General features: G+C 42.9%; 1 protein-coding gene across 2 annotated transcripts in view; it reads left to right on the forward strand.

Moving 5' to 3' along the window:
- Window positions 1–22,525, forward strand: part of AGAP1 (ArfGAP with GTPase domain, ankyrin repeat and PH domain 1) — a 320,627-nt gene that overhangs the window by 263,576 nt on the left and 34,526 nt on the right. For both annotated transcript variants that reach the window (XM_080632007.1, XM_080632008.1), the window contains 2 exons: window positions 14,362–14,516; window positions 16,408–16,498. In XM_080632007.1, the coding sequence (XP_080488133.1) occupies window positions 14,362–14,516; window positions 16,408–16,498 (246 nt within the window). The remainder of the gene's footprint in view (window positions 1–14,361; window positions 14,517–16,407; window positions 16,499–22,525) is intronic.

A 22,525-nucleotide genomic window follows, 5' to 3' on the forward strand; every position in this document is an offset into this window, starting at 1 on the left:
CCTCATTTAATCAGCACTGTTCAGCACACTCCAGGGATGTAATTCATGCACACTTTAACATCCAACATGGCTGACAAGGCTTGGACACACAACCGAACGGCTACATCATTTTTTAATCAGCTATCTGAGGACTATTTATCTAATCAACAAAGAGCTCTGTCACACGGAGACCAGAGGTGACATTAACACGTCTGGAGTTCCTCAGTGCAGCGACGGAGGAAGGTATTTTAGCGGGAGGCTGTAGGTATTAAGACTCTCCTAAGAATAAAAGGCAATTTCTGCTTAGCAAAGTGTATCAAGAAGTGAATTTGAGCAAGTTGAAGGGGGTTAATCTGGTGCTTTATTGAGTATAGTATCTTAAGGGAACTTCACAGGTATCAAAGCGATGTATCCTCAGATCACACATGGGTAAGTGTGCTTTGTAAAAAACATCTATTGCTTTTAGAGATAACAGTGTGTGATCATAGCAGCGGTAAACATGTTTACTACAACACCTAACTAATCAAAACTAGACAGGAAGAGTAGTTTCATTAACACAGAATAAATAGCAGCCCTATTAAAGCAAGCAAACACAGAAATTCTGTCTGCAAGGGGTTGCTCACAGATGCAAAGTTATTGCCTGAACAAATACAAAGATATGTGGTAATTGGGAGTGATTAAGTTTAATTGATTCCCAGTTATTCCATATCTTAACAAAAGTCTGTACTGAAGCCTTGTTTTCTGCTTCATATACTGACATACCTATTCTCAGTTTAAGATGTGCACAGTAAAAATGCATAAGCAAGTTTATTTTACACTTGGAATCAATGCAGTTCAGCTCCCAAAGTGGAGTACTCAAAGTCATCAGCAAACAGGGGCTTGCCTCTATCTCCAGATGCAGCTGGATGTCCTCTCAGAACTTCAGCTGAAAAGGCAAGCTGTTGCCACCATTTTGTTGTAATGGGCCCAACGTGTAATCATCTCCCACTAGATTTAAGTATCTTCTATTTGGAATCAGTTTTTAGTGCTCTCTTTCAGTGGTGTTTGGATGTTCAAAGACTTGTAGAGCCTTAAATAACCTGTATAGCTTCCACTTCAGGGTGTGTGCATTACAGTCCCTGCCTTACACACTGAAAAGCTGCAGATAAGGACCTAGACAACTGAAATAATGGAGTGGAATGGCCTCTGGTCCAGCACAGCTGAGTCCAGTCAGTGCCTACAGAATCAGAGAAAGGACCTTCACAACTCCCATGCTCTGTTTGTGCTCTACAGCCACAGATTCTCTCTCCATTTGATTTAAGCAGTTTGTTGAAGTTCTATATTAGGAAAGCCACAGTAGTAAACCATTCTGACTATTCCAGTATTGTACAGGTTTGTAAAGGTCCAAGATGTAGATCTGGAAGCCAGATGGTTCTCATGTGGTTGGGGAAAAAGAAGGACAAATTGGTGGGGGTGATATATTTTAAGAGTAAACAAGCAGGATGTTTCTCTGGAACACAAAAGGAGCGGGAGCCTTGCATAACTGCAGAAGAGCTCAAAGCCTCTGGAAAGGTGATTCTGGCTGCCCCATCCCTGGCAGTGCTCAAGGCCAGGTTGGACACAGGGGCTTGGAGCAAGCTGCTCTAGTGGAAGGTATCCCTGCCCGTGGCAGGGGTTGGAACTGGATGAGCTTTAAGGTCTCTTCCAACCCAAACCAGTCTTTGATTCTCTGGTTTGAACAAGACACCCCAGTACACATGAACCACGAGTGGTGCATCCCATCAGAAATGATACAGTTGTAAGCAGCTTCCTCACAAGAACTCAATGAAGCACTTTAACCCTTCTTAGAGAAACACATCTTGGGCTCTGAGAGTCAAAGCTTTCATGGTTGGGTGCATTGTGGTTGCTACCAGGAGGAATGGCTGGATGATGGCTTACACCAAGTTGAAGGTAGCAACCATCCCAGTGTTGTTTTGCGGGGTTGTTAAAGCCGAGCTCTGTGCTGTTGGGTGACAGATAATGAATGACTGCTTGTGCTGATCCAGACTGAGTGTTAGGAAGCACAAATGAATTTACCCAGCAACAATAGGAATTTCATCTTAGCAATCTACGTTTCTGGAGTTAATGAGCTTGGATAAGAGCAGAAACTGTGCTGCTACACCGTATCTACATGCTGGTTAAGGTGGGGGGACTGCTTTGATTGCCGAAGTGTTGTTTTTGTCAGCTGTGAAGCCAGAGATAAGGGCAAGTGTCAAAGTTAATAGAAGATTTTCTTGAAACATTATTAAAATACATTAGTCATTCACGTTGTGGTAGCACGACATAGGAGGCAGAATGCTAGTTGCTATTTCAGTACAAGCTACATACCTGGTGTCTTCTGGGGAATCGTTAACTTCATTCCAGATATTTGGTGTTTGAGGGAGGTGTTTGTCTGGGATTTTCTAGTCAAGAGATGCTTCTTGGTGGCTTCTTTGAAGAAAACAGGCTTCCAGAAAATACTTGACATCAATATACCTTGAAGAAAGGTCTTGTCTTTATAATTAGAGGGCTTTGTCTTTCTAATTAGGGAGCTTTGTTTGCTGTTAAATAATGGAATAAGTACTTCTTACAGCTTTTTATTGGAAACCAGCTGGTGTTTAGTTGTTTAAGTGTATATATACTGTATGTGTGTGTATATACATATATACACACGCATCCAGAGTTGGCAACAAGAGCTTTTGTTGAATTAACTTTGGAACCCAGATGGGACGGACTGAATGTCCTGGGGTAGAAGTCAAAGACAAGCCAGGTAAATAATAGCCTTTGGTGCCCACTGAAGCCTTGTTGGTAGGTAACAGAAATGTGTAGCCAGTGTGTAATTTTGGAGGCAGGCAGGGTAGGATGGCTAAGCTGGGCCCTGGTGCTCACATGCACATCAATCACCAGCGGAGGCTGTGCTTGCCAGTGTCCAAACACTGCTGCTGATAATATTATTGAATCCTCAAGACAGCAGAGCACCTTGAGGAGGCAGGCAGGAGCCTAAGCGATGCTAAAGGACACACTCAGATGTATCAGGGCTTCAGCATCACTGTGGAAAAGTCCATTTGTTTAAAGAGAAGAAAAAGGCATGACACTTAACACATTAAAATGGATTATTTCATCAATAGGTTAATAGAAAACCAGGCTGCAAGTTCACTTCCTGCTCATACGGCCGTACTCTAACGTGCCATTAAAGTGTGAAAAATGAAAAGGGACCGGGAAAAGGTCTTTGTGTACTGGAGACCATCTTCCCTTTCTGAAGGGTGCCAAACCTCGATTTTGCCTATTTATATGTAAATGTTTCTCAGGAAAAACAAGTTTTCTGCTGGGAAATTGTGCCTCACTGGGTGCTGGGACATGTTAAATAGGTCCGAAAACTGAAGGGGGGTTTCATATTGGAGAATGCAGTCAGTGAAGATATTTATAGATTTGATGAACTTTAGTTTTTAGAGATGTAACTTTTCCTTTCAGATATTGTTATTTATTTTCATTTCAGTGCAATGCATTCTAAAGGATGTCGTGCACATCCAGTCCTCCTTTTGTACATAGCATTAAAGCCTGCAGGTGTCTTTATTAAAACAGCACATAGATTAACACTAGGTGTTTGAGCAGTTCTCTTGCAGCCTTAGCTCTTTAGCTGAAAATCAAGCTTTTTGTTAAAGTTCATAAATATAGAAAGAGAAATGTAAAACAATTGTTATCACAATACTCATGACGTGAGATGTTGATGTCATCCTAAAGGGTGAGGAGCATCTGTGGTGAGGGTAGGAATGGTTTTACTCCAGATTTACCAGTTGAGTTTTACTCTGACCTGAATGGGAGTGGAAGACTCTTCCAATTTCAAGCATACAATCACAATCAGCCAGGTTGGAAAAGCCCTTTAAGCTCATCCAGTCCAACCGTTCCCCAGCACTGCCAAGGCCACCACTAACCCATGGCACTGAGGCCTCGTCTCCACAATGCATGAACACTTGCAGGGACGGTGCCTGCAGCCCTGCCCTGGGCAGCCTGTTCCAATGCCTGAGCACCCTTTGGGGCAGGAATTGTTCCTCAGCTCCATCTAAACCTGCCCTGGTGCAGCTTGAGGCTGTTTCCTGTCCTGTCACTTACAGATCTCTGGTATGAAAACTCTGGTATGTGCAAGCATGGTGTGTTTAATTTCTTCCTGCACTGCTTTGGGAGTCATTTTCCAAAGAGGAAATGATCTTACTAAGATTATGGAAGAGTTTTACAGGCTGGTCTGGACTGCCTCTGTATAAGCCATCTCTACATGTATCAATGATGCATGTCATAGAAATTAATAGTAATTAATGTAACTGATGCTTTCTGGAAGCCTCACACCCAAACTGAAAGCTCTCCACTGTCTGTGGACAGGAGGGCTGGGTGACCTGCTAGGAAGGGCAGCTCAAAAGGAGGTCTGGATGCTCTTCTGCTTGTCACTGAATCTGATGATCTCTTCCCTGCTCCTATAAAACAGGTTTTAACAAGCAGTTGCATGCCAAGCAGTGCTGCATCATTATTTCTTAACTAGGTAAGCTGGAAAGCTGATAGAGGTAGCACTTTTAGCAGGTACACAGTTCCCTCCTCAGATGTAGGGATGTGTATGCGTGAAGAAGAGGGCACAACGCTGTTCTTTTAGTCACTGTTAGGTTCCAGCAGTGTCATGGTGGACTCAGATGCTTCATACTGTTCCTGCCTGATGAAACTCAGGCTAAGCATATTGTTGATTGAAGGTACTTCTCACGCTGTGAATTCACTCTTGAGGCGAAACATGTCAGTTTAAAAGAAGGTAAAAATGTGGTTTTTCCTAATGAGCATGGGACTGGAGTGCTTTTGAGCAGTATTTTCTGCTAATTGTGAAACAGCAGCTGGGAACTCAGAGAAGCTCCAATTTTGGGGCAGTTCTAATAAGTGAGGGTGTTGCCTCTTATAGGAAGAATATACACTTTGATTTTTTGCAGCGATTTGCCTGGGGGAGGAAGGGAGGACCGCAGACATCAATTGCATCCCCGTCTACTTGACAGCCTTCAAAATAATTAAGTAATGCCTCTAAACTCAAAGCTACAAATGACAGTTTGTTGTTACGAGGATTTAAGGTCATTGCATCATCGCCTCAACTTTTAAAGGTGATGATGTAAAGAAGTGGTTTACAGGTGAGCTGCGGGCACCAAGTGATCGGTACAGGCTTGTGAAGGAGAAGGAGCTCTTGTCTGCCTGTGTTTCGTCATTAATTAAATCCCATTTTGCAGTAGCTGTTTTGTCTGGTCGTGTATCCTTTGCACAGATACTTCCTGCATTTTTGTACTTCTACTGCTCTGGTTTTGTCTATTCCAATAGCAGATCCATTTAATCTTGTCAGATCGTGTCATGTTGTAGAGCCTTTGAAAAATCACCCTCGATAAGAGGCTTTCCGTATTGTCCGTGGATCGCAGAGGCTGTAAAGTCCTGTGTGCATTTTCTGTGTGCAGCTCTTCGTGCTAACAGGCTCGCGCTTGTATTTTACTTCACATGCTATTTTGATGTTTCTTTTCTCCCCTTTTTTTTTCATGTCTTTCTTTCCTTCCTTTTTCGTTATTTTTATTCTCTTTTTGTTTTTTTCTCTTCCCCTCCTGCTCTCTGGACGCAGCCAAACGCAAAGCTTGGAAACTAAACCGTGTTGGTAGCCTGCGAAATATATACAGCAGCAGCAGCACCAACACTGAAGGTAACAAACCCACCCGTTGTAGATGGACACCTCCTCTCTTGCCCTTTCTTTTTTACCCTGCGTCCTCCTTGCGTCTCCCCCTTCCCCAGTGCAGGCATGGAAATCAAATTTGCCCAAAGCATGCGTGCTTTCATCTCATGTTTGCAGAGTCATTCCACTTGGTCTTTTCATCCTTTCTGTGTGTGTGTGGTGTTTGTGCAGTTTAGTTTGCCATTCATGTTCCTTTCAGCTTACTTAAATTTTGACCTTTCCCTCTCGTCGTGGAGTGGTGATGTTTAAATTACTTCAGGAACCCATTTTCTTCCCTTTTTTTCGATTTTTATATATATATATATATATTTCTTCCCTTTCTACATGTGGGCACTCAATGTAATATTTCCCAAGTTATTACAGTTTTTAAAAGTGTTAGTATCAGGTGTAATGATCTGTAGCCAAATACAATAGTGTGCCGTGACATTTAAGTAACAGTCTTAATTTGCTTTGTGCAAGCCTTCTCCATAATGCTCTTTGCAGCTCTAATCCAAAGGCGAGACAGTGCCGGGTCATTTGCATGTGCTGCTCTTGCTTGTAAATTCTGTATATTGTTGTATTTCTAAAGGTCACCTGGTGCCAAAGTTCACAAATTGACTTACATTGCTTTTTTTCCACCGAAGACAGCCGTCATGGCTTTGCTATAATAGCACATTGAATTTTATATTCCACCCCCCCTTCTCCCCACCTTCATTTGAACAACACAATTATAAACTTCCTTCTTTTTTCCCCTGTTTTATTACAAATGTCAGAGGTCAGAATTACTCGGAAGCCAGGCAAGGAGAGCAAAAAAACACCCACCACCCTCCACCACCATCTCCAGCAGCGTGCAAGAGGGGTGGTGGGAGAAACAGAGAATGCAAAATAGGTCACAACTCAGTAATCTCAGTATAAAGGAGGGGGGATTTCTTTTTTCTCTTCACTTAAGTGCAAAGCAAATGGGTCAAGTAATCGCGAGCGCATGCCCTAACACTAATTGACTTATTTTGGAATGATTATAACTGTAATATTTTTCTTAATGTCACTGTTTTCTGGGCTGTTGATTTTAGTGATTGCCAAGCGGTGGCATTAAATCTCTTGTAAATTTTAAATTGCATGCTATTTCTGTAAACAAGTCCCTCTGTTCACATCCTGATCATTAACCTTTGGTGATTTATATCACCGTCCTTTCTTTTGCACAATTACTGCCTTGCTCTTGCTGCCAAACAAAGTGTAGGGAGGAAACAAAAGTGGGATTTTTTCCTGCAGCTTCTTAAGGAAGCTTTTTGGGGTTCTAAGTTATAATTTTGGTTTCTTTCTCAGCGGAAATGTAAAATTGTCCCCTTTTCAGAGCAAAACACTCCATTTTGATGGTTTTACAGTACAAAATACGCAGTATTCCTGCATATTTTGCAGGAAGTGCCAACTATGAAATGAGAGAATGTGATTGTCAGATATTAATAAGTTTGGGTGGGGTTTTTCCCACCTAATAGGAAACAAGATACTTTTTAGTGATTTGCCATTTTCTGTGTATTTTTGTTTTCTGCGTATTTGCTGGGTTTTATCTCCCAACCAGATTTTTCTTCTAATCAGCGTGTTCGTTGTTCCTGCTTGAGAAGCTTATGATTTTATATCTACCTGTTAGGAAACCGCACCAGGGAAACAAGTATAAAGAACTCCCTTGTGGTTTACAGCCAGTCTAGTTTGAGTAACCTTTTGTTCTTACTGATCAAACCAAGTATCAAAGGCACCTTGGATAAGCGTGTGGGAGCATGTTCCTGCTGGCCACAGCCCAAAGAGTTTTGAGACCTGTCATCAAAACCAACTTCTGAAATTAGGCAAAGGTATCTCTTTTTCTGGAGGTATTATCCCCAATGAAAACAGAGCAATCAATGCGCTCCATAGCTTTGCGTCTTTGAGCTGGTACCATCAGCCTTTGTGTGGAAGCTGGAATGGTGAGACATGCAAATGCTGAGTTAATGAGCATTGTAAGTATTAAAAGCCACATGTTTAGATAATTATGCCTTCAAAAAACAGAACGATGATAGGAAATGACAGTCCAGAATAACAAATCTGCTTTGGTCTTTAACGCGTGCTTGCTCAATTGCACTTCCACCTTTCTATAGACCAAACCCATTTCCATTGTGTACGGTCCCATTTTTGAAAGCTTGATCTAGGAACCAGCCTCTCCAATATTTTTGAATGCTGGTTCCATTATTTTTAGGTATTTTCTGTGCTTCCAGGTAGTAAATCTCTGATAAAGATGGAGAAATATGCAGTTCAGATGCTGCAGCTGGTTTTGTAGGTGCTTGGCAGAAGCAAGTGTATGGATGGTCCTCAGCGTGGTGGGTCTGTTGTGCTTACAGAGGGTCCCCTTTTACTGTGTGCCGTGCAACACTGACAGTCCTCCTCTCCCTGGCTATTACTGACCCATGGCTATTACTTGACCCATTAGTGATGGGTCTGGTCACAGAGGAGTGAGGAAGGGCAGAATATTTGCAGAGGTGGCTGGGTACAAGATCACAGCTGAAGGACTCAAGCTTCTGAGGGCAGAAAGAAGCAGACCATCATACAGCTGTGTCCTCCACTGGTCCTTTATCAGTTCTGTGTGACTGCAAGAAACTTTATTTTCTTCATTTCAGAGTTTGCCTAAAACTCTTTAGTTTTCAGATTTTGGGGGTTTTTTCTATAGGGAGCCACTGACAAATACAAAAGTCCCACCTGCTCCTTATTGCAGGCAGCCAGTCTTTAAGCAATGCTGTGATTCTGTGTTATCCTTAAACCAGACCCCGCTCTGATTATACGACAAGCTGGAGTCACTTGTACCTGCATATAACTGAAATACAGAATTACTTTTCCTGTATCAGTAGATTTTGCAGCACAGCAGAAAGGCTTATCTTTAAGAAATTAAATAGCTGTGCTCTGCTTTAACATGCATAAGGATATTAGATCCTTATTTTTCCACTCTCGTTGGTTACCTGTCTGACGTGTTAAACAGGGCCAGGCTTTCCTGGAAAGCTTTCTTCTGCATACTCATTAACTCTCAAACTATGTTTTGGTTAGAAGTTAGTGATAACTGCTGCTGTGGTATTGTGCCTGTGCAGAATGTTGATGGCAGATGGAGGGGAGCATCCGAGGTAAGCTCCGCTGTATAGACTCACCTTCGCAACACCCTTTAGTTAAGCAAGCTCTTCAGCTTCGAAACACGTCATAGAATCAGAATAGTTTGGGTTGGAAAGAACCTTAAGATCATCCAGTTCCAATTCTCCTGCCATGGGGGTTGTCATGTTAGAAGGAAACCTCAAGCTTGAAACACATCAGGAAACACCTAATGCAAGTGTAGACTCACGTTACTTCATGGATTTGTTCAAACCGTGTTGCCTCGGCATCCAGATAGAATAAGAAGTACGCATGGGGAGGAACCAGCCTTTCATCACCAGTTTGTCACTCATGAGTAGTGATATAAAACAGCACCACTGCAAAACTCTTCCAGTGGAACACAACCTTTATCAAGAGCTGTGGGCGACCGACAGCAGAGCTATTTTGTCCTCATAGGGTTGATTTTCAGAACTAATTAGATTTAGACCCTGGGTTTGGAAAGGGGAGAGAAGTATTAGCATAGTCATGCCCAGTGGGACATGGCACAAATATTTCCTTAATTGAGGCTGCTAATAAACATACTTATCTTCTGAGTTACAGGGATAATTTACACCAAGTAGCAAAAGGTAACACTAGTTAACACCATATAGTACGTAAATACCAACGTGCCTTTGTTGTAAACAAATTGTATATTGTTAACATCTGATGTGGGTTGCTGGGCATCTCGGCGGTGTTTCATTCCCATCCTTTTGAAAAGATGAAGGGTTATTAAGAAAGGGTGCTTGAACAGAGAGTGGGAGGAGGGCATGAATAAAAAGGGAGTTTAAATAGGTCTTAGTGTTACTTGAGGCAGGCTTGACTAGGTTTCAGGCTGTAACCTCAACTCTTGAAGATGCTTCACGGGTGTTTGAAATACACCATTGAGAATCTGTTGGTTCTGCACTTGACTTCTAGTTTCTGGAAAGTGTTTCCCATCTGAGTGGCATCCTACGCCAGACATGCACAGTGAGTTACTGTTCATTAGCAGCAGCAGCAGCAGGGTCCTCTGATGACAGCAAACACACAATCTGGCACCTAGTGAAAGAGGCTGGTTGGCTTGAAGGCCAGAAGATCCAGTTTTATTTCTGATTCTGGCAGAATATTCATGTTTGCTTATGAGAGATGATTGAAGCCTGGCGAGTCTCTGTTTTATAGCCATAGAAAATAGAAATAGTGGTTTTGTTTAAAAGCAAACTTTTGGGATGGCTGTAATTCCTGACTGTAGAGTGCCTGGTGGAAAGGAGCCCCTCTCTTCCATTGGCTTCAAAGTGTGCTTGTGGTTACCCCCCTCTGGTGCAAGGTGTCAGTGGCTATTTATGAAACCCTTAATATTGAGAATAAAAGATGTAGGAAGTGAAAATCTGGAACACACTGATCTTTGCACACCATTTAGAACCGATCTCGCAGGATGCCAAGAGGTGCAACTGCTTCCAGACTTGTGTTTTCTCTACGTTGTAGTAGATTTAGTTGAGCTCTCTGAAGCAAGTTATAGACTAATTGTATCCTGTAGTCGTTGACAGTGTAGTTTTCTAAATCTGATCTCTGTGTCATACAGTTAACGCAGGCATTGGTACGGGAATGCAGTGAGACCATGCCTCAATATTTGTTTTCCCTTGCACAGTCCTTTGCTTCTAAGGACCTGTATCTCTTGTTCGCTGTAAGTGGGTGGGCTGTAGCCACGTCTGACTTTTGGCAGAGCAAAATAAATGTGAACTTGGGTTAAATGCAGTTAATTTCACTGCGAAAAGATAATGGTGCAAACAGTGCAGCATAAACAGTGGGACCATGGCACTGCTTGGAAGGGGCCTGGTGGTTATGAGAGTGTGGTGGTTTTCATAAAATTCCCTCATTGCACGTCCACTTCCACTGAAGAAATACATGGCTTTAGGTTCATCTCGTCATAATCTGACAGTTTCAGCTCATTGCCCATCCTGGCCCCCACCACTTTAAAACAAAGGGCAAACCAAGCAACAACAACATCATTTGAGATATCTCCTGTTGATAATAACTTCCAAATGGAACTCAGTTGCAGCTGGTTCTTCCCACTTTAACCCTTTGCCTGCTGGCCTCCCAGGAAATAATTGATGACTGATTGGCCCATTAACCTTTTTTTTTGGTTAAAAAAAAAAAAGGAAGAGGTTTGACAGCCTGGACCTGTGTAATGAGGAGGGATTCCTGGGGAAATCAGCTTGATGGCTGAGTTGCTTGCCCCTGAGGATGCAAAATTAGCCCCGTGGGACCTCGTCTGCATAGAAACTGGACACAATTAGTGTAATATCCAGTGTTATTAATGTAGTTTGGAGTAATTGGGCAGGTTGATTTCGACAGGTTGATGGTGCTAAAATACTATTATAGTGGACCTTTCTGTGAATAACTGTTAAACATGGAAAACTGTTTAATAAAATTTTGTGATTGGGCCCACAGGGATTTAAATAGCACAACCTGTAATTTGACTGAAGAGGAAAACCAAACAATTCCATCCTCCTTCCTGGATTTTCCTATCGGTGTATGTGGTGGTTGAGGACAGCCACATTTGCTACTCCCCTCTTGTAGGTGATGTGCAGCAGGCACCATTGCTGCTTTGTTTCCCGGTTGGGATTACAGAACAAAATGTGGTGTATTTGAACAGCGAGTGTATTATTGAACACATTGTCAGCTGGCACGGTTGCTTTTCAGCTGAGCTCTTTAAGGAGCAAACCTGAAACTTCAGTAGATATTGGAAAGTGAAAACTTACATGTTCTTAATGCACCACCAGCGATGACCAAGTTTTCTTACTGCTGTACTGAAAACATCCTTCCAGCCCAGCCTTAAAACATGCTGCAGCCCTCTTAACCCATGGTGGGGCCATACTGGGACAGACTCACCAGTGTCCTGTGTGGACTTTGCAATCCAGAGCCACAAAGGCTGTGTAAGATCTTGGCAGCTTTTGTCGCAGTGTCAGCTGGTCACAGCAGAAAGGTCAGGAGATGAAACAAGGGAGCCTCTCCTTTGGGAAAAGGAGACAGCGTATAAAAGAGTGACCACAGGGAATGGCTGGAGGTGTTTCCTGAATTGCACTCCCCTCGCCTGAATAGCCAGGATTGTGTCCTCTGCCGTAGGTCTCCTGTAAGCAGGGGAAATAACCTTGTGTAACGTTTCTGAGAAACAAAGCTTGCAGAGGTCCTGCTGCAGGGATGGGATTTCAGCCTCACTTTGCAGTGGGTTTATTTCTCATAAGCCTGTCTTGGGCAAACCAGCTTCATGTGTGTGATAAGGATTATTGGCAGATAGAAGATAGGAGGCTTCAGTGATGCAGGAGCTGGATTGTATATACTTCTTTTAAGGACTGGAATTGTGATGCTGGAAAGCCATGATAGAGGAGTAGTATAGATGGCTCTGTAAAGATACACCATATATACTTGTTGAGTATTAGTTATATACTGTATATTCTTCGTAGAATCATAGATGGTTTGGGTTGGAAGGGACTCATCCAGTTCCAACCCCCTGCCACGGGCAGGGACACCTTCCACTAGAGCAGCTTGCTCCAAGCCCCTGTGTCCAACCTGGCCTTGAACACTGCCAGGGATGGGGCAGCCACAGCTTCTCTGGGCACCCTGTGCCAGCGCCTCAGCACCCTCACAGGGAAGAGCTTCTGCCTAAGAGCTCATCTCAGTCTCCCCTGTTCTGGCAGGTTAAAGCCATTCCCCCTTGTCCTGTCCCTACAGGCCCTTGTCCAAAGCCCCTCCTCTCAACTTCATGTTGAGTTGTTACGTATTGAGAAGTCATCCCTGCCAGTGCGCTGCAGAAGTCTCCTCTCTCATTGTCCTCTTCTGTGTGTCTTTGTGTCCCTCCTCCCCCCTGCCCAAAAAGGAGGTGTGAGGAAATCCTCCTTTAGTAAGACTTTAGGAGTACAACGTTTTATCGCTGAAAGGCCTAAAAATGATGAATTTCCTAAATGGGTCTCTGCAGGGGGCTGCTGCAGGTGGAATTCAGCTTTTCGTGTTCTCTTCTTTCATCATCATTCTTTGTTTTCATCAACACACGCAGAACTTCAGTATGTCTGTACCTCCCTCCACTGACATATGCTTCTTCATAAGTAGATGATAACTGTGTCACCCTACAGCAGGCAGGACTCAACATTAATTCCATTTACTGTAGTTTCCTCTTGCTGCTTCTTCATAAACTCTCAGCTCTGTTTGTAAATACGGCTTTTTCCATGAGTGTTCATAACATTTTGGATAATGATTCTACTTTTTTGTCTCTAACAACGTTGCTAATCTTGCTGTAGCTGTAAGGTTGCATCATTTCTCTTCTCTTTCTTTTCCTGGTTATCCCAGTAAAATAACATAGCTTGTGCCCTCATGCACCTGGAAATAACCTTCACCTCTGTGTTTATTCTCACCTCAAGATGCATTCTCACCTTCTGCTGCTTTCTTGAGGCATCATTAAAGCAGTAGGCGCTGGCCCTGCTAACATGGAGTTTATCAAAGAAAACCAGTTGTGCCACAGGTTGAGAAAATGACTGCCAGTGAGTAGCAGTGCTGTCTTTAAAGCTAGGGTTAGATTTGTCACTTATCTTTGCACACTTATGGATGACAAGGTGATGCAGGGGTTTCATGGCTCTGAATATATAATAAGTCATTAGCAGACAAGTGAAAGTAAATGCTCGCTCTAAAGCCCATTATGGCTGATGTTCACCAGAACTTTGTGCTCTATTATTCTTTGCCTTTTCATGCTTCGTGCCTGCCCTTCCTAATTCCACTTGCTCTGTTTCAGCTTCCTTGATGTCTTTTTTCATTTGACTTTGGTGTCCCATGTGTGGTTGGAGTTTGTGTCCATTTATTTCACTTCTACTGGTAGATTCATATGCTGCTGTCCTCTGGCCTGAATACTTGTCCTTGTACTCTAGTAGCCCTAAGGATATTTCACTGACCCTTTCTGCGAGCTTCTCAGATAATTTTCTCATCTCCCATGTCGAATGTGAGTGTTGAATAGGTTGAACTGATTTTAATCCTGTATTATAACCCAGTGTATTTATGCTGCCGACAAGAAAATGTACACATCCACTTTTAATATAATCTGTGCCTGTAAGAAACTGCTTGAAGGAAGAGGGGAAATCATGAAATTTTCTGTATTGTCAGCCTTTAACAGTCCATTCATCTTTTAAGTTATTTTGTGTCACGCTTTGATTTCTACATTATGTAGCTCTTAGCACCTCAGGTTTAAATCTAAATAATGCTTGTTAGCCACTTTGTGTTCCAGAAGGGTATAGCCTTGACACCACCCTCGCATACACACAGAGGAACTGAATATTTACCCATAACAGTACTTTATCTGTGTAACATTTGGAGAATAAAAGCAGTGGATATGCAAGCTGTTTTCTGATGCATCGTGCAACTGCAAGGGAATTGGCTATATCTAGCCTCAAACCTCGACAATCCAGACCTGCTTTTGCTTGTTGCATTGAAGAAATGCTCATCGACAAAGATAGTTTAGGCCTAGCTGTCAGTACCCTTAAACTTAACCTTCTCTTCCTATTGCTTGTCTTTTTCAGAGCAAGAAGAAAACTTTGAGTTTATCATTGTCTCTCTCACTGGCCAGACTTGGCACTTTGAAGCTACCACATATGAAGAAAGAGATGCGTGGGTACAAGCCATAGAGAGTCAGATCTTGGCCAGTTTACAGTCGTGTGAGAGCAGCAAAAACAAGGTACGGTGCACAGAGGAATACTGAGAATAAAGAAGTTGCGTGTTGTAGTCACTGCTGTGGATTCAGCTTTGTGTCAGGTTAGAGGTCTGCAGAAGGCCCTTGACGAAAAACCTGTCTCAGAGGAGAGCAGCGGCAGACCCCAAAACCAATGTATTTCCAAGTCAAATCTCAGGTTAAATCTACTAAGCTGCTGCATGGCAAAATTTAACTCAGCGTTCTGGTTGACCTAACCATAATAAATGTGCAATAATGTTCAGCCATAGGATTCTGCCCTGATGAAGTAATGCAAATCACAGAAACCAAAGCGTAGATGCAGTTCATGTTTTCTTTAATTACACTGGAATAAATTGTTACAGGTTTTTGCCTTAAAACAAAGCAAATCCAGAAACAGTTCATCAAAGCATTTTGGAGAAAGAAGAACATGACCTAAGAGGAACAGGCCTTCCACCTTGCAATGCTTTCATATGATGACAGAAGTAATTTGTTCTCCTTTCCTCTCAGAATCAGTGTTTAAAATCTGAGACTTCTTCATACATCCCTTATCTTTAGAGGGGCCAGAGAGCTCTTGATTCTTGAGTCTCTGTGTCTGCTCACTCTTCACAGCTAGAGAGCAAGGTGTTGAGTGTGGTAGTCAAGGGAGAGAACAGGGCAACAACTGTTCAGACCTCTAGATTCTTTAGCATCATCCACCTAAGTGTTGTCTTTAATGACTTTATATTGCAAGGAGGAGACTGGTATGGTGGAATGAATGCCTGCTTTCATTACCCTGGGCTGCCAGAGTAGATCAGACACCAGTGATTATCAGTCAGCATAATATAATTTACTTCCCATTTTATTAAAAGTAAAAAGAATTTGTTTCCAATATGTATTTCTGAGCTAGTGAAAAATCACTGCTTACGTATTTTCTTGGGTTTGCACATTCTAACATGTATGTTAAGGGAGCACTAAGGAGGAAATTCGTACACTCACACCTATATAAAAATACTCACACAAAAGAGGACAAAGAGTGGCTGATAAGTGGCTCCAGGAGGTTTCTTTCCTGTAAAGTATTACTGAGCTATCAAAACATGTCAGAAGAACTAGTTGGAATAGCAAAGTGCAGGTAGTTGGACAGGTTTAGTAGGCGTCCCATTGGTAGGTCAGGAGGACACATGCCCCCATTGCCATGCTTAAGACCTGGTCCTCACGCTGCTTAAATCAGTTCATTGCAAAGAGTCCATCACTTGCTGTAACTAACAGTTTACTTCTCTGGGAGCTCACAAGACAGTTGGGTTGAACTATTGTACCTTGTGACAGTGTCTCCAGGTCCAAGTAGAGGTCATTGGCAGGTCATCATGGAGAGAATTTAAATGGAAGCCATCCGATTAAATCTGACCTTTGGATGATAAAAAGGTTTCAGCTGCTTTTGCAAACCGTCACTTAGTCTGCATTAGCAAAAGCACACACATCAATAAAAGACATCGATTTTATACGATAATATTCTTATCTAATTTATCTCAAGAAGCAAACCTAACCTGTGACTACTGTTCTTACGAATAGCAGGCTTCATTTCCAAGCTCAGTTTTCCTCAGTGCAGTCTCCCCCTTCTTAGAATAGACCCCAGAGCACTGGGAGCTCCTGCACCGGGTAGAGACCCCTGGGAGGAATATAATTGTGTCAGGAAACATGGGAGGAAAGAGGAGTCCCTGCTTGGCAGGTTTGGACTTGCTGTGCTTGGAGATGCCAAAGGATCACCATTTGTTGAGAGGCAAACCAAGACTTGAGGTTCCTTGGTCATGTTCATTCAACCTTGGTCTTAGCTTTGAATTGTGCCATTCATTGAGGTGAGTTGTGTCATCTGTTGTTACGGGGTTCTTATGTGTTGTTTGTATGTTTCTTTCCATCTATTCAGTCCCGCCTGACGAGTCAGAATGAGGCCATGGCCCTTCAGTCCATAAGGAACATCAGAGGCAATTCCCACTGCGTGGACTGTGAAGCACAGAGTACGTATGGCCACGTCACTTCAGAAAATAGACCTGTTCTTGGCCAACACTTCTCCTTGGCCAGGACTTGGGTGAACACCTGCCTTGGGCTTTGTCTATTCTGATATTACATTTGGTATTATATTCTATATGCTGTTTGCTTCATTATGGAGTTTGCTTTGTCAGGTTTATTTTATGATCATTTCTGCTTAGTATATGCTGCATCAGATGCATCCTCATTTTTCCCCTTTCACATCCCACTTCTAAATGTCATCATTTCTTTACTTTCTGCCAAAGAAAAAGAAAAAGAAGTTGTAACTTCTATTTTCCTCCTGTTTTGCATGGAGAGGGCAATGTGCCATGATGCTGTTTTCAAAGAGCTTGATTGGTATTCTTTTGGTTTGGTTTTTTAGGGTTCCTTGTCAAAAGAAACCAAAGTCATTGCTCATTATAGCTGGACACTTGAAAACTTGATTTGGGAAATCTTTCTTTTTTCCTCCCCTTTGTGTTTCTTTCCCTTTCTTTATTTTTTAAAACACATACGTAGTGCTCAGAAAGTATTCTCAAGAATACTTTGAGCTGTGGTTCACCTCACTAACCCTGTCTGAGGTCATTATTCTGGTGCTCTTCAGTTCCAGGGGCTTGCAACAAAGCCACAAAAAGGAAGTACTCTTGCTGTAAAGCAATTAATTGTAGAAGCAGAAGGATTGAGCACTTGTGCATTTGTATTTCTTTGATACTTGAAAGTCAGAACTTTTCTGGTGTCTTTTACATGTGCTTCACATGGAAAAATATCCTTGTTTTTTTCCTTTTGGTATAATTCTTTTTTGGTTTTGAGACTTGTTTAGGTTTGTGACTACTAGTCCAAAGCATTCTAACATCCCGGTTAACTCTAAAATGAACATTCATACAGACATGCTAATGCTTGTGCACAATTAACTTGCGATGTGCTGATTGAACTCATTCACTCATCCACCAAACAACCCTGTTATCCCCTGCCTCATGCTTAGAAGGCTTGAAGGGAAGGTGGTTAGCACATTAACCGCTTCACATCCAGACTGGTTTTAGTTGGACACTGTCAGATATCCATGTGCTGTCCATAGGAGATGGATCAAGAAGAAAGGCAGCTACCCCCAGTGGTTCAGCACACAGGGATGTGAGGCCTGGTTGGACCAGGCTTTGAGCACCAGGACTGGGATGCTGACAGAACAGCTTGCTGAGCTGCTGGAGGGAGATCCCAAGCAGGAATTTCATAGACTGAAAGAAATAATAGCAATATTGATAAATTAAGGTCTTTACATTCCAGTGGCTAGTAATCCAGCATGCAATAAACAAAGGAAAATGCTGGTTTGACTGGTATTTTAACATATACAGCCCAATGTGACTCTTATTCGTTAGAGTTCTTTCATATTGACCTGGTAGTCGTTCAGATTTACACCGAAGCTTTGATGCAATTCAAGTAAAAGGTATATAAGATGCTGCGCTGTATATGAGAAGGACAGGGTCTTCAGGTGACCTAGATGTATATTTAGCTCATTTGAAGTATCACTGCTGTCTGTGAGCAGACCACAATGAGACTGTTACTGATTTCTACTCAGTCTGTCTGTAGAGCTGTGGGTGGCATTTTCCTAGACCCTGCTAACTGGTTACTCAGGCAGAGGGGGAATGTGTGTCCCAGGCAACTTCCCCCCTCATGCACATCCTTCTGATGCATCCATGATCCAGTTCATAGAATCCCAGACTGGATTGGGTTGGAAGGGACCTTAAAGCTCATCCAGTTGCAACTCCCTGCTACAGGCAGGCACACCTTTCACTAGAGCAGGTTGCTCCGAGCCCCATCCACACTAACCCCAGAGATATGTGTTTCTCCCCAGTCGTGCATGTATTTGTGCAGCCAGGCTCAATGTTTAGTCAGGAAAATGATTGTCCACGGAGAAAGCAGCACTTTATTTTCTTTTTCCTTTGGTTTTTTATTCCCATTTCATCCAGGCTGCTTTTCCTCCAGGTTGCTTCATGGGTCAAGTTGGCCACAGGTACATGGTGCCAGCAGGAAGGATGTGCCAAGAACATGTTGCTGGGAGGGGGTAGGCTTGGACTGCCCTTTTTGGCCTCAGTCAGTGCTCTGTTTTGTAGTGTACAGAGGAGGGAGAGAGAGGAATTTGGAATCTCAACTGAAACCTTTTAATTGTTTGTATTCCTGGGGATGATTTATACCCTCTGGGACTCTTCTTGCCATTTGGCCTTCCTGATTTTAAGGCTACCATCGTTCTTTAGAAGTTTGAGACATTTCCAAAGCAATTTATCTTAAAATGTGAACACGGGCATGAGGCGAATCTCAGCCTGCCAGTTTTTTGCCAGGCCTTGCTATATTTCCTTCTCTCCTTTCTGCCTTGCTTGGGCAAGTCTTTACCCCCTGGAGCATTTAGCATCACAAACACCAGCGCTCCTGTGGAAAGCTCACATAGTTTGCATCTTCACAAAGCCAGATGTTTGGGAGCAAAGGAATATGAGATGTTGCTGTCCCTCAGCTCTATTGAAGAGCCATCAATCTTCCACTTCAGAAGTCTCATTCTTTCTCTTTCTTGAGCTCTTTGCCTTTTTAGCACGTCATGGCAGCACTTTGTTTCACCAGGGAATTTCTGCCTTGTTGGATGTTAATCAGCAGCGGTAGCACCAGCAGCATGTGCGTGCCTTTGGCAGTCTCAGAGTAAACTTCTTCCAAGTCCGTTTTTAACATTCCCATCCCAGAGCAGGAGATAAGGTAAAATGCTCCTTAGTGCTGGAGGTTTTTCCCAAGAAGATCTCATTTCATGTTTCAGAAGGAAACTGATGTTGCCTTTTCCCAGAGCGTTGGAGTCCCAGTGCTGGCTCCTGTCTGGAGAAGGCACTGAAGATGATCAAATTGCTTAGGTAAACCCAGCTAAATTTCTGCCCCCAAAAGGTTTTAGTTCTTCTCGTCTTAAAGAGCAGAGCAGAGGATAAATATGGGTCACTTTCAAGATACCTGGAGAGCATGGAATATCAGGTCTTTTCTGTTGCAGAAGAAAACGGGGAGGGCTTAAAGATACAGAGTCTTATCATGAGTTTTCCAGTCCAATAGTCTAATAATTTGCTATGGTGCATTTTGTATCTGAGAGCCAAACACTGAAGTTATCATTTGGGTGGCCCTGGCAGGCCTGCTGTACCAATCACAAGATTCAACTTTATATGCAGAATAGGAAAAAACCTCTCAAAGCATAGGAATGATGCAAACTCTTCTCTCTCTTCTGCTGTGACTCTGCAAGATGCCTTCACCCCTGCTTCTTCTTTCCCTGGCCTTTCTCCTCCTCCCTTTAAAGATTCCCTCTGCTCAGCCCAGAGCTATCTAACACATGCTGAACTCATGAGGATTTAGCATGGCAAAGCCTTTCATCAGCCACCACAGGTCCAAAAGGATGAAGGAGATGGTGGGGAAGTGTTATTCTCCTAAAAGAGCTGCACCAAGAGCTTTCACCTTCAAATGATCAATCAGCTTGAGGTGCAAGTCAAAGTGGGGAGGAGGTTTTTAGAGAAGGAGAGGGCTAAACATCTTTTAAGAATATGTACAGCTGAAAATTGTCATCTGGATGCATTCAGCCATGTTAAAAAGAGCTCATATTTTGTTTGACAAATTGTAAGTAAAAAGGGGAAGCAACCTTCCTAACGCCCCCAGCTGCATTGAACAGGCTTTTTCCTCTTTTACCATCAAATCTGGATATGTGCGCACTGGAGAAAAGCCTACCACCTGCTTACAAGTATTCTGAGCATCCTCCAGTTCCCAATTACTCTTAGCATCAGCAGGTAAAGGGAGCTGACTTTTTTATCACCTTCTTGAAAAAGCACCCAGAAACCCCAGTGTGAATAGTTATGACTTGTAACCACTTGTGCTTCTTTTCAGTCTAAATTGGTGCTAACAGTTTTCAAGCATGAGATTTTACGAGTACTCAACTACATATGGCAAGAGAGAGATGCCTTAATTATGGGTGGGTAGTGACTTCTGCTGTCTAGCACACATCCTTTTGAGAACAGGTTTTCACGTGCACACACTGGAATTAATGTCGTAAGTGGCAGCGTGTCAGTTTTTCCCAGAGTCCATTGAACAATGTCACTTGTCCAAGCTCCTCGTTAGAGCCTCTGCATTAGCCAGTTGTAACCAAGACCAGCAAGTCTGGTTTCTCACTGGGTCTCTGTAATGAGTTCACCGTTTGCGTGTCCTGGTTTGCCACCTTCCAACTCAGCTGTGAGGTGGCAGAGTGTTGACATTTAAAATACTATCTTAACAAACTTCCATGTAACTTCTTGGCTATTGCTTTGGCGACACTGCTTCAATTGCACCAGCACTTGCCACTGAAAGTAGGGGAATATTTAACAAATGTATTTAGTAGAAGATGCACTAGATGTGCTTCAAGAGCACAGAGGGATTTGGGAGGGAGGACGGGTCCTTAACATCAGTTCAGTTAGAATAACTGGAAAACTAGAAATGAGTGGGGTTTCTCTTGTTTCATTCTGAGTTTGTGCCTCTTTGAGCTCGTGGCTTTTTATTCTAGTGAAGATCACCGCACCCGTTGCAGGGCAGGGACAGAGATTTCATTCCCAGTCACAGAGGGCAAATTTCCAAAGAGTATCCACTCTGTTACTTAAGCTTTTCCCAACAAATCAGTGTTTCAGGGGTTTTAGTGTGTTTCAAATGTACTCTTGGTTCCCTCACTGCCAAGACACCAAAACTGGTAGAAGTGACCTGATGAAATAGGCAGGAAAGCAGCTTGTCATGGTTGTCTTACCAAGGACTTGGAAAGCGTGTCTGGAGCTTTGGCTCATCTTGGTTTTTGAAGGTCTGAAATGCTGTGTATTCCTAGGATAAGACTTGGTATGGACAGGAACTTCTTAAACACTTTTTGCTCAAGTGAAATGAGATGGAGGAGTCTTCTTATTTAGATTTGAATAGAAATTGTCTGCCCTCTCAACTAATCCCAATTTTCCTGCTTGGCATTTGCGATAGGCTAAGACAGTTCTTCAAGGGGCCCAGGGTAAGGTGAGAAGAACAGATGTGACAGCAGGGGAGGGGAGAAAACAAGCCACCAAAAATTCCTCCCTTATGCCTTTCATTGCACTTGTTATAATGCCTGTTTGTTGGGGGGAGGGAGATTCATACCAACTTGCATTTAAATAACACAGTACAATGACAAGAAAGTGAACCGTCTTGGGAAATGACTTGGAAATTCCCAGGTTTATCCCAGCCTTCTCATTTGTGTGTGTGTGTCGGTGCAATCCTGGCTCATACACTAAGACTGGTACTGTTCAGAGTATCACATTTTCATCTTAGAATGATCTCCCTAATCTTGGAGATGAAAACATACCCTTGGTGTGTTAGATGTAAAAGCCATGTGTAGGTGATAATATAGATGGAGTCTATATATAACGGAGTTGATATAGTCAGCAACAGAGACGTCCTATCTAGTCACTCTTGAGTTTTTTCCTCCTTTTTCCCTTGTAACTGGTTATGAGTGGCTCTAGATTCCCAAGGAGGGGCTTCCTCCACTACTTCATCATCAGTTACCTGCCACTACATTGGTGTTTTCTTCTTTTCTCTCTAACTCATATTTTTCGTTCAACTGAAGGTGCAGTGAGACATCTTTTGAGGGCACCACCCCATCCCACCCCCAGTGGTTTTCTTATTCCTTACGGGTTTTCTCGGAAGGGTTGGTATCTCCATGGGGCAAAGTTGACCAGATTGGAGACCTCCCAGCTCTGCTTTTGGACAGGACACATGCATTCTTTATTATTTTTCATAGAATCATAGAGGTTAGAGTGAATCATAGAAGGGTTTGGGTTGGAAGGAGCCTTAAGATCATCTAGTTCCAAGCCCCATCCAACCTGGCCTTGAACACTCCCAGGGATGGGGCAGCCACAGCTTCTCTGGGCACCCTGTGCCAGTGCTTCACCACCCTCAGAGGGAAGGACTTCTTCCTTATATCTAACCTGAACTTCTGTTTCAGTTTGAGCTCATCACCCCTTGTCCTATCACTACAG

This window comes from Psittacula echo, assembly GCF_963264785.1.
Source record: "Psittacula echo genome assembly, chromosome: 20".
In the NCBI taxonomy this organism is placed as follows: domain Eukaryota; kingdom Metazoa; phylum Chordata; class Aves; order Psittaciformes; family Psittacidae; genus Psittacula; species Psittacula echo.